The sequence below is a fragment of the Rhinoraja longicauda genome, chromosome 5 (assembly GCF_053455715.1).
Source record: "Rhinoraja longicauda isolate Sanriku21f chromosome 5, sRhiLon1.1, whole genome shotgun sequence".
NCBI lineage: Eukaryota > Metazoa > Chordata > Chondrichthyes > Rajiformes > Arhynchobatidae > Rhinoraja > Rhinoraja longicauda.
The window spans coordinates 5129802-5142591 of NC_135957.1; the positions used below are offsets into that span (position 1 = coordinate 5129802).

A 12790-nucleotide genomic window follows, 5' to 3' on the forward strand; every position below is an offset into this window, starting at 1 on the left:
TGCCACCTAGCTTTGTATCATCGGCAAATTTGCTAATGGTACTTTTAATCCCTTCATCCAAGTCATTGATGTATATTGTAAATAGCTGCGGTCCCAACACCGAGCCTTGCGGTACCCCACTAGTCACTGCCTGCCATTCTGAAAGGGACCCATTTATCCCCACTCTTTGCTTTCTGTCTGTCAACCAACTTTCTATCCATGTCAGTACACTACCTCCAATACCATGTGCTCTAATTTTGCCCACCAATCTCCTATGTTGCATGTCAGAGGGTGGTGAATCTGTGGAATTCTTTGTCACAGAACGCTGTGGAGGCCAAATCAATGGATATTTTTAAGGCAGAGATAGATTATTGATTAGTATAGGTGTCAGAAGTTATGGGGCGAAGGTAGGAGAATGAGGTTAGGAGGGAGAGAGAGATCAGCCATGATTGAACGGCGGAGTAGACTTGATGGGCCGAATGGCCTAATTCTGTTCCTATCACTTATGATCTTATGATGTCTTTTCAACTCCTTTCCATTCCCACATCAAACTGTCTGTCGTTAGCTTTCTCCACTGCCATGGTGAACAATACTAGTGAAAACTGGAAGAACAACACCTCAAATTCAGCTTGCACAGTCAGCAACTCCATGGTATGAATGAGGAATATTTTCATTTCAGTTAACCTACACCCTGTGTTCCTTTCCCACTCGCATCCAGTTTTCTCCTTGCTTGCCTTATCCATCCCTCCCACTCTCCAGCTGTGTCCAAGATTCTCTTGTGCTTACGTGCTTAAGATGTTGAAGTAGTTCACCATAGCAACTGATATGAACTGACATTCTATATAATTGAGGGAATTTATCGTGCAGAGAGAGGCCAGTTCATGTCAACCACATGCCACCTGGTGGCGCAGCGGTAGAGTTGCTGCCTTACAGCACTTGCAGCGCCAGAAACCTTGGTTCAAACCCGACCACGGGTGCTGTATGTACGGAGTTAAACATAGAAACATAGAAAATAGGTGCAGGAGTAGGCCATTCCGCCATTCAATATGATCATGGCTGATCATACAAAATCATTACCCCATTTCTGCTTTTTCCCCATATCTCTTGATTCCCCTAGCCCCAAGAGCTACGTTCTCTCCGTGACCGCGTGGGTTTTCTCCGAGTTCTTCAGTTTCCTCCCACACTCCAAAGTCGTACAGGTTTATTGGTTAATTGGCTTGGGTTTGTATACTTGGTATAAGTATAAATTGTTCCTAGTGTGTGTAGGCTTGTGTTAATGTGCGGGGATTGCTGGTCAGTGCGGACTCAGTGGGCCGCACTGTGTCTCTAAACTAAACTAAACTAAAACAAACATTCAACTTGGGTTACTGACATTTCCTCGAATTTGATCCATATCCCAGCCTCCTATGCCTCTTCAAGTGCCCATCTGGGTACATTGTAAACGTGGCTAATTTTTCACATTGACCTCAACAGTTGTCTTCTCTATTGACTATGTAACATGTGCCTGTAGGATTGTCTGCCCCACTGATCATAATTTGTTTCCAACTGTAGATGCTATATTACCTTAGCACAAGCTTTATGGATGAACATGGGAGGTGCCCCTGCCGGACCTGCTGGCACTGGGAAAACAGAGACTGTAAAGGACATGGGCAAAGCTCTTGCAAAATATGTCGTTGTGTTCAATTGTTCAGACCAAATGGATTTCAGAGGATTAGGAAGAATCTACAAAGGTAACATTACATGAAAATGCAAACGTGAATAATGCTTTGGCAGCAGTAACTACATTAGAAGACACACTTTCCTGTAATACAAGACATATGGTGAAATGTTGCTTAATCTTTGCTGCTATAATCACTTTCCTAATGCATAAAAGCAAATGAAGAACATGCCTGAGCACTTGTCAGATAGGGGTCAATATGTAAGATGCACAAGTGTTCCACAAGTGAAAGTCTTCAGCCAGGCCTCTGCGATTGTTGTATGGGCCCACAGGTGTTGCTGTGTTCAATGTTTGCAGTTGGCTCTTCATATCATATGGAGTGAAAACTGACTTCTGTCGGTGGAGATCGCAGGAGGAGTTGAAGAAGAATCAAACATTGAACAACTCCAGATAAAGATGGTTAGAAATGCTTCAGCTTTGCCTTCAGCAATAACATGCTTATGCCCATGGAAAAAAAATCAAGAAACTGCAAACAATGGATTACAAAGAAAGATACAAAGTGCTGGAGTAACACTGTGGGTTGGGCAGCATCCCTGGAGAACATGGATAGGTGACGTTTCACAGATTGCTGGAGTAACTCACGGGTCAGGCAGCATCTGTGGAGAACATGGATAGGTGACGTTTCACAGAGTGCTGGAGTAACTCAGCGGGTCAGGCAGCAACTCTGGAGAACAAGGATAGGTGACGTTTCACAGAGTGCTGGAGTAACTCAGCGGGTCAGGCAGCATCTCTGGAGAACATGGATAGGTGACATTTCACAGAGTGCTGGAGTAACTCAGCGGGACAGGCAGCATCTCTGGAGAACATGGATAGGTGACATTTCACAGAGTGCTGGAGTAACTGGGTTGGCCAGCATTTGAGGAAGGACATCCTTGTAATTGAGGCAGTGCAGCGTAGGTTCATTGGATTGATCCCTGGGATGGCGGAACTGTCATATGAGGAAAGATTGAAAAGACTAGGCTTGTATTCACTGGAGTTTAGAAGGATGAGAGGGGATCTTATAGAAACATATAAATTTATAAAAGGCCTGGACAAGCTAGATGCAGGAAAAATGTTCCCAATGTTGGGGGAGTCCAGAACCAGGGGACACAGTCTTAGAATAAAGGGGAGACGATTTAAAACTGAGATGAGAAAAAACTTTTTCACCCAGAGAGTTGTGAATTTGTGGAATTTTCTGCCACAGAGGGCAGTGGAAGCCAAATCACTGGATGGTTTTAAGAGAGAGTTAGATAGAGCTCTGGGGGCTAGTGGATCAAGGAATATGGGGAGAAGGCAGGCACGGGTTATTGATTAGGGCGATCGGCCGAATGGCCTCCTCCTGCACCTATTTTCTATGTTTCTATCTCTGGAGATAGGCCAGGATGATTCAGGTCAGGACTCTTCTTCAGAATCATTGCAGCAGGGGAGGGGTTAGAAAGCTGGAAGAGAGGAGGACCAAAGCCTAACAAGTGATAGGTGGATACAGGGGGGGGGGGGGTGTTAATAGGCAGATGGTTGAAAAAGGCCAGATATGAAAAGATGTGAGATGAGTTGTGAATTGTGAAGCCAGAAGAGGGAATGTAGGTGGAAGGGGAGGAGTGAAATGTGTGAGGTCCAGGTGGGGTACAGGAAAGAGGGGGATAAAAGAGGAGGGGGAGGGGAGAAGAGGGGAGGTAATTTTATGTTACTTAACTAAAATTTGACAATTAATTGTTCACACTGCTGGGTTTTAAATTACCCAATCAAAATAGGAGGTACTGTTCCTCTAGTTTGTGTGTGACCTCATTCTGGCAATGGCGAATGCCCAGGACACAAAAATCAATATGAGAATGGAAAATAGGTTAAAATGGTCAGCAACCGGGAGATCCAGCAGGCTTTAGCCAAGCACGCGTGTTCAGTGAAACGGTCACCAAGTCTACACTTGGTGTTGTCGATGTAAAGAAGGAAACATTGGGAACCCGGATGCAATAGATGAGGTTAGAGGAGGTGCACGTGAACCTCTGTCTCACCTGGAAGGACTGTTGGGGTGCCTGGATTGATGTGAAAGCAGAGGTATATGGACAAGTGTTACATCTCCTGCGGTTGCAGGGGGGTGTACCTGGGGAGGGGGGTTCGGGGGGGGGGGGGGGGGTTCGGTGGGAAGGGATGAGTGAACCGCTGACTTGCAGAAGGAATAGTCTCTGCAGAAGGCAGAAAGGGGTGGGAATGGGAAGATGTGACTGCTAGTGACTTCACGTTGGAGTTGGTGGAAATGGTGGAGAATAATGTGTTGGATGCGAAGGCTGGTGGGGTGAAAGACAAGGACTAGGTCAACTCCACCCTCCATGTCTGTGGGGGAAAGGGAACGGGTGCAGAACTATGGGGCACAGAGGAGATGCAGGTGAGGGACCCATTCATGACAACAGTGGGGAAACCATGTCCGAGAATGGAAAGCATTCGAGTTGCAGTGGAGGTTGAGAAATTGAGAGTAGGGGAGAGCATCTTTGCAAGAGGCTTAGCCCCAGGATGCTGGATCATTGAGCCATTTAGCTAAGAATCAACCGTGGGGTCTGGCCAGATTGGGTTAAGTGGCAAATTATGTGTAAATTCCTGTTTAGTCATTTGATTCCAGTTGACAAAGAACTTTTTGAATTTGTGACTCTGGACAGTTAGTTTAGATTTCTGCATCATGAGTGCGGAGATTTATTGACTGCACTACATTTACACCTGCCGCCCTTTGTTCCTTTGTCTTCTTAAACAAGTAGACCACAAAATTAGAGTCATAGAGTCATAGAGTGATACAGTGTGGAAACAGGCCCTTCGGCCCAACTTGCCCACACCGGCCAACAATGTCTCAGCTACATTAGTCCCACCTGCCAGGATTTGGTCCATATTCCTCCAAACCAGACCTATCTATGGGCCTATCTAACTGTTTCTTAAACGTTGGGATAGTCCCTGCCTCAACTACCTCCTCTGGCAGCTTGTTCCATACACCCACTACCCTTTGTGTGAAAAGGTTACTCCTCAGATTCCTATTAAATCTTTTCCCCTTCACCTTAAACCTATGTCCGCTGGTCCTCGATTCACCAATTCTGGGCAAGAGACTCTGTACATCTCCCCGATCTATTCCTCTCATGAGCTTATACCTCTATAAGATCACCCCTCATCCTCCTGCGCTCCAAGGAATAGAGTCCCAGTCTACGCAACCTCTGCTGTAGCTCAGACTCTCCAGTCCTGGCAACATCCTCGTAAATCTTCTCTGTACCCTTTCCAGCTTGACAACATCTTTCCTATAACATGGTGCCCAGAACTGGCCTCACCAACGTCTTATATAACTGCAACATGACCTCCCAACTTCTATACTCAATACTCTGGCTGATGAAGGCCAATGTGCCCAAAGCCTTTTTGACCACGTGATCTACCTATGACTCCGCCTTCGGGGAATTATGCACCTGCACTCCTAGATCCCTCTGCTCTGCAACACTCCCCAGAGCCCCACCATTCACTGTGTAGGTCCTGCCCATGTTAGACTTCCCAAAAGGTAACGCCTCACATTTTCTGCATTAAATTCCATCAACCATTCATCTGACCACTTTGCCAATTGATCAAGATCCTGCTGCAATTTTTCACAAACATCTTCACTATCTGCAAAACCACCCACTTTTGTATCATCAGCAAACTTGCTAATCTTGCCCTGTAGGTTCTCATCCAAATCATTGATGTGAATGACAAACTGTAACGGGCCCAGCACCGAACCCTGAGGCACACCACTAGTCACAGAACTCCAGTCAGAGAAGCAATCTTCCACCATCACCCTCTGCTTCCTTCCATGAAGCCAATTTTCTATCCATTCAGCTATCTCTCCTTGGATCCTATGAGATCTAACCTTCCAGAGCAGCCTACCATGTGGAACCTTGTTGAATGCTTTGCTGAAGTCCATGTACACAACATGTACAGCTCTGCCCTCATCAACCTTTTTGATGACGTCCTCAAAAAACTCAATCAGGTTTGTGAGACACGATCTCCCACGTATAAAACCATGCTGACTATCCCTAATCAACCCTTGTCCATCTAAATGCCTGTATATCTTTTCCCTTAGAATACCCTCCAGTAGCTTTCCAACTAGATGTTAAGCTCACTGTCCCATAGTTCCCACCATTTTCCCTGCAGCCCTTCTTGAAACGAGGCACAACATTTGCCACCCTCCAGTCTTCCGGCACCTCTCCTGTGTTTAAAGACGATTCGTAAATTTAAACCGGGGCTCCTGCAATCTCCTCTCTGGTTTCCCACAATGTCCTCGGATATATCTGATCAGGTCCTGGAGATTTGTCTACCTTCATACACGATAGTACATTCAGCACCTCTTCGACCGTAACACTGACCACTCTCGAGACATTGCTCTCAAGAATTGAGATGTGTCATTTTTTTCAGTATTAAGAGAGCCAGTTTTCTTCCGATTTTACTTGTGAATTAAAACTGCAGAGTCCTGGTTAATTTCCACTGCTTTCTCTCCATTGTAATCAAGTTCTTATTGTAGTGTGGTGGCCAGAACTGAACACGATACTTGAGCTGTGTTTAATTAAGTTTTCAGTCTGAAGAAGTGTCCCGACCTGAAATGTCAGCTATCCATGTTCTCCAGCGATGCTGCCTGACCCGCCGAGTTACTCCAGGATTTTGTGTCTAAATTAGGGATATTGCTTTATAGAGACCAATTAACCTACGAACCTGCACGTCGTTAGGATGTGGGAAGAATCCAGAGCACGCAGAGGAAACCCACGTGTTCACAGGGAGAACATGCAAACTCCACACGGACAGCACCCAAGGCTAGGATGGAACACGGGTCTCTGTAAGGCAGCAGCTCTACCAGTTGCACCACAGTGTCGTCCATTTTGGTCAGGCTGAACCAAAGTGTTGAAAGTACAGTTTGAAACACTCTGGTCTGGCATCCTGTGGTCTGGTCATCCTGTGCTCTGGCAATGCTGTGCAATGGCAATGCTGTGCTCTGGCATCCTGTGCTCTGGCAATGCTGTGCTCTGGCATGCTGTGCTCTGGCATGCTGGGCTCTGGCATGCTGTGCTCTGGCAATGCTGTGCTCTGGCAATGCTGTGCTCTGGCATGCTGTGCTCTGGCATGCTGTGCTCTGGCAATGCTGTGCTCTGGCAATGCTGTGCTCTGGCATGCTGTGCTCTGGCAATGCTGTGCTCTGGCAATGCTGTGCTCTGGCAATGCTGTGCTCTGGCAATGCTGTGCTCTGGCAATGCTGTGCTCTGGCAATGCTGTGCTCTGGCAATGCTGTCTCTGGCATGTTTTAAATGTGTAGTGCAGACCTCCATCACTCAGTTTAGCAGCTGAGAGCAGTTAGCATTGCGGAGTGCCTGCTCCTGGTGGGCGTGCAAAGGGGAAAGCAAACATGAGTGGAGTGGGCTGTGTGGAGCAGGCGTGTTGAGGTGCAAGTGCCATGAGGATGGTCGTTCCAGGCATTGGTGTGAGATGATTCAGCGTAGAGGGTGATGATGGGATACGTTATGGTCTGTATATCTTACTTTTGTAAATCTTCACTGTGCTTGTGTAGTAAAGAAGGCAATTTAGAGATTAGTTTGGGGATACAGCGCGGAAACAGGCCCTTCAGCCCATGAACCCCGCACATTAACATTATTCTACCCACACAAGGGACAATTAACACTTATACCAACCCAATTAACCTACAAACCTGTACGTCTATAGAGTGTGGGAAGAAACTGAAGATCTCGGAGAAAACCCACGCGGTCACGGGGAGAACATATAAAAACTCCATACAGACAGCACCCATAGTCAGGATCGGCGTAGTAGAAGCGCTGTAAGGCAGCAAGTCTACCGCTGGGCCACCTTGCCGCTGTTATGGCAGTGGTATGTTTCTCCTGCAGGATGAGGGGAGTCAGGGAGACTTCCAGTGTCCCTGAGCTCTACTCCTGTGTGAGGTGCAGGCAGCTGCAGCTCCTTACAGGTCACATCTGGAGCAGTAGCTGGATGACCTCCAGATGATCTGGGAGACTGAGGAGGTCACAGATAGGAGGAGTTTCAGCGAGGTGGGCACACCTAGGGCATGGGCAAAATAGAGATGGGTGCCCAGCCCTAGGTGGAGAGTGCAGTAATTCCCTTCGACCACAGATATTCCTCTTTGAATACTGTTGGAGGGAAGACAGGTCAGTGGCAGTGGTCAGGTGTGTGGCTCGGGTCTGGCTCTGAGACATTTCATGGGTGTAGATAGACAGAGCCATAGTGAGAGGAGACTCTAGTTAGGGGGCCAGACAGGAGATGCTGTGGCAGCAAACAAGACTCCAGGATGATGCCAGTGTTCAGGATATCTCGCAGTGGCTGCAGAACATCCTCAAGGGGCAGGATGAGCAGCACAGTCGTTGTGCATGTTGGCACAAATCACATTGGTAGCAAAAGGGATGAGATCCTGCAGAAAGAATGCTGGGAGCTCAGCAAAAGGTTAAAAAGTAGCTTCCTGAGGGTGGTGATCTCTGGATTGCTCCTGGAGCCATGTGCTAGTGAGGGTAAGAACAGGAAGGTAGATGAATGCATGGCTAAGGAGTTGGTGCAGGGGGCAGGGACTCAGATTTTCCTCACCTTTGGAACCTCTTCTGAGGCAGGTGACCTGTAGGAGGGGGACGGGTTGCACGGGGAGCCGTGCAATCTCAGCCAACAGTGCTTATGATTTACACAAACTCTGCATCACAGACAGATCTCAGAATCTTGATGTAACCTGGAGAATGCCGATACTTAAGTAGAACAGTTCTCTTGATTCGAGGAAGAGGATTGGGGGCAACTTCTGTGTCTGGACTTTCTGTTGTCTGGCACGAGTCAGGTCCCAAGGGAGCTGGACTAGAGAGTTTCAACCTGTAGTTGACCTCCCTTTCCTTGTATTCTCTGCCCAGGCTAATGGAAGTCAGCATCAACTCCTTATTGCCATCTTTAAGGATCTATGAATTAGCACACCAAGATCATTCTCTATCTCCATACCGCCCTAGCATTCGTGGTGTATGTCCTCCTTATTTGACCTCCCAAATGCATCACCTCACACTTATCAGGATTATATCTCATCTCCCATTGCCTCATCTGTTACCAGGTGATCAATTCATTATGTTCCTCATTTCCAATCACACCATCAATTATTGAGTGATGTGCAAATTTACTAAATCGCACTTCCTAATCTCACATGTAAATTATTAACAAAGAGTAAGAGTTCTAGCACTGGGCCCTTTGATACTGCACCAGTCACAGGCTTCCAATCACTAAGACAACCCCCCACCATCACCATCTGCCTCCTGTGACAAGATAATTTAACATCTTATTTGCCAACGTTTTGAATCCCCTGAATTCTAACCTTTTGGACCAGCCCTCCATTGGATCCTTGTCAAAGACCTTGCTGAAGTCCATGTAGACTACATCAACCACACTGTATTCATAACATATTAGAAACAAAATAGTTAAATAGGATCTTCTGCCAACTAAACTATGCCAACCACCCTTATATATTTATTTGTTGTGTTAATGTGCCTGTCAAGCTGCAGAAAGTAAGAATTTCAATATTTTCCATGCAGTTTTGGTCTCCTAATTTGAGGAATGACATCCTTGCTAATGAGACAGTGCAGCGTAGGTACACGAGGTTAATGCCTGGGATGGAGGGAAGGTTGGAAAGACAAAGCTTGTATTCACTGGAGTTTAGTAGGATGAGAGGGAATCTTATAGAGACGTACAAAATTATAAAAGGACTAGACAAGATACATGCAGGAAAAATGTTCCCAATGTTGGGGGAGTCCAGAACCAGGGGACACAGTCTAAGAATGAAGGGGAGGCCATTTAAAACTGAGCTGAGAAGAAACCTTTTCACCCAGAGAGTTGTGAATTTGTGGAATTCTCTGCCACAGAGGGCAGTGGAGGCCAATTCACTGGATGAATTTAAAAGAGAGTTAGATAGAGCTCTAGAGGCTAGTGGAATCAAGGGATATGGGGAGAAGGCAGGCACGGGTTACTGATTGTAGATGATCAGCCATGATCACAATGAAAGGCGGTGCTGGCTCAAGGGCCAAATGGCCTCCTTCTGCACCTATTTTTTTTTTAAAAGGTCTCTGCCTACTTACTTAATCCACCTGTATATATCTGAAGCCTCCTTGTATCCTGTTCATCACTTAGTTTGCTATCTATCCTTGTTGCCTTAACAAATTTAGCATCCATACCTTTAATATCTTCACCACATATCAATTCTAAAACATTTAATCCCCAATACCAATCTGGCAGCACATACAAATGTGAATAATTGTGCCAACTCATTTACTGTGCCATAACACAGCTGGTCTTGCCCACAGCTTGAATAATGATCATTTAAAAACATTTATTTGAAATAACCTAGTTAGTTTTAAATCCATTGAGAAACACTTTCTCTTTTTAAGTTTTAATGTTATAATTTAAAATTATTTTTGTAATATCCATATCCCTTCATCCCTTCTTTTGGAATGTAAACCAATTAATTAAAAGATTTTACTAATATGCATCTCATTGAAGGTTTTCTAATTCCCTGTATGAATTTTAATCTGTTTTGATTGCTATTTGCCTTTTAGGCTTGGCACAGTCTGGATCCTGGGGCTGTTTTGATGAATTTAACCGCATTGAGCTGCCTGTATTGTCTGTGGCAGCACAACAAATTTACATCATTCTTATTGCGAGGAAAGAAAGAAAAAAAGTATTTATCTTCACTGATGGAGATAGTGTATCACTTAACCCAGAGTTTGGAATTTTTATTACAATGGTAAGAAAGCAAAAAATAAGGTGTAATGAAGTAGGATGGAGTTTGTATTGATTATCATTGCTTTGTCTGTTTGGGATGGATAATGATTTTGTGCAATATCATAAAATGGACCAAGGTAGCAGGGCAGTTTGTGTCTTTTCCATTTTTTGCTTCATCCATACATAATGATAACAACCATGAGTTGTGGTGTCTCCAGAGTAATCTATCTTGTGGATTAAAAGAAAATTTATGTTTTGTTATCCAGCATGTTATAGAGTCACAGAGTAATGCAGTGTGGATATAGGCCCATCGGCTCAACTTTCCCACACCGGCCAACATGTCCCAGCTACACTAGTTCCACCTGCCCATGTTTGGTCCATATCCCTCCAAACCTGTCCTATCCATGTACATGTCTAACTGTTTCTTAAACGTTGGGATTTCCTTGCCTCAACAACCTCCTCTGGCAGCTTGTTCCATACACCCACCACCCAATGTGTGAAAAAGTTACCCCTCAGATTCCTATTAAGTCTTATCCCCTTCACCTTGAACCTATGTCCTCTGCTCTTGGATTCCCCTACTCTGGGCAAGAGACTCTGTGAATCTACCTGATCCATCATGATATGACATTATAAGATCTAGTTTCAAGGTACTCGTCTGGTAATAACCACAATTCTGTTTCGGTGGGAGCATGTGGCATTATAATAGTCTATTTAGTAATAACCTGAAACTTTGAACGAAAGAGATGCGAGTCTTTTTAATCTTTACTCAAAGAATGGTTGGGATATGGAAATTGCTACCATAGTCATGAATTGGTCTTGGTATTGATGTTAGCTTACTATTACCGAGATACCGTGAAAAGCCTTGTTTTGCATACTATCCAGGCAGATTAAAGCATACATGTGTATAACAATATTAAAAAACAATGTCACAGAGTCATATAGTGAAGAAACAGCTCATTATATCCATGCAACCATCACTACTCATCACATTCCCACTCACGGTATACAGGGTGCAAACCTCGTTAAATGCTTTAACGATTCAAGTGATCGCTTAGCTTCTTCTTCAATAGTGTGAGTATCTGCATCCACCATCCACTCAAATAATGTGCTCCAGATTGCAACCACTTCCTGGGTGAAAACATTCTTTTTCAAATCTAATCTCTCCTCTCAATTGAAAGGCTTCATAAACCAGACAAATGCATGTGAATATCCTGTGTGCACACTTCAGTGCAATTATGTCCTTGCTTTGGTGCAATGATTTATTATCAAGGGGACACCCCTAATGTAGGTAAAGGAGAAAAAAATAATCTGTTAAATTGGGGGGAGGGGAGTGAAAGAAAGACAAAGGGACTTCTGTAGAGAGTAGACACAAAATGCTGGAGTAACTCAGCGGGGCAGGCAGCATCTGTGGAGAGATGGAATGTGTGACGTTTCTGGTCGAAACCCTTCTTCAGACTTGAATCAAAACATCACCCATTCCTTCTCCAGAAATGCTGCCTGTCCCGCTGAGTTAATCCAGCATTTTGTGTCTATCTCCAGATTCAATGTGGAAACAGGCCCTTCGGCCCAACTCGCCCACACCGGCCAGCAATGTCCCAGCTACCCTAGTCCCACTTGCCTGCACTTGGTCCATAACCCTCCAAACCTGTCCTATCCATGTACCTGTCCAACTGATCCTGAAACGATGGGATCATCCCAGCCTCAACTACCTCTTCTGGCAGCTTGTTCCATACACCCACCACCCTTTGGGTGAAAAACACCCCTCGGATTCCTATTAAATCTTTTCCCTTTCACTTTGAACCTATGTTCTCTGGTCCTCAATTCCCCTACTCTGGGCAAAAGATTCTGTGCATCTACCCGATCTATTCCTCTCATGATTTTGTACACCTCTATAAGATCTCCCCTTATCCTCCTGCACTCCATGGAATAGAGACCCAGCCCACTCAACCTCTCCCTGTAGCTCACACCCTCTAGTCCTGGCAGCATCCTTGTAAATCTTTTCTGAACCCTTTCAAGCTTGACAATATCTTTCCTATAACATGGTGCCCAGAACTGAACACAATATTCCAAATGTGGTCTCACCAACGTCTTATACAACTGCATCTGCAGTTCCTTCCTACACATTTTGTCTGTAGAGAGTAGTCGTCTGTAGTGGACCTTCCATCTGTAAACTTTATACAATTCTGTATATTGGTGAAAATTAGAGTATTATTTAATGTAATATTTACTGCTTGCTTGCAAAATGTTATTTAGTTGGAAGTCATTGCAAAGTTTTCCCAATTTCCTTGCATTTAAATTGGAAGATGGGAACTTTATTGGACTCCATAACAGTAAATTTCCCGACCAACCCTTCTCTCCATGTTCCAT

At 45.0% G+C, this 12790-nt stretch overlaps 1 protein-coding gene across 1 annotated transcript in view; it reads left to right on the top strand.

Moving 5' to 3' along the window:
- The window catches only part of LOC144593828 (dynein axonemal heavy chain 8-like), a 460724-nt gene that overhangs the window by 220481 nt on the left and 227453 nt on the right, over positions 1-12790 (top strand). The window contains 2 exon segments of the mRNA XM_078399946.1: positions 1531-1709; positions 10258-10445. Coding sequence (XP_078256072.1) covers positions 1531-1709; positions 10258-10445 — 367 coding nt within the window.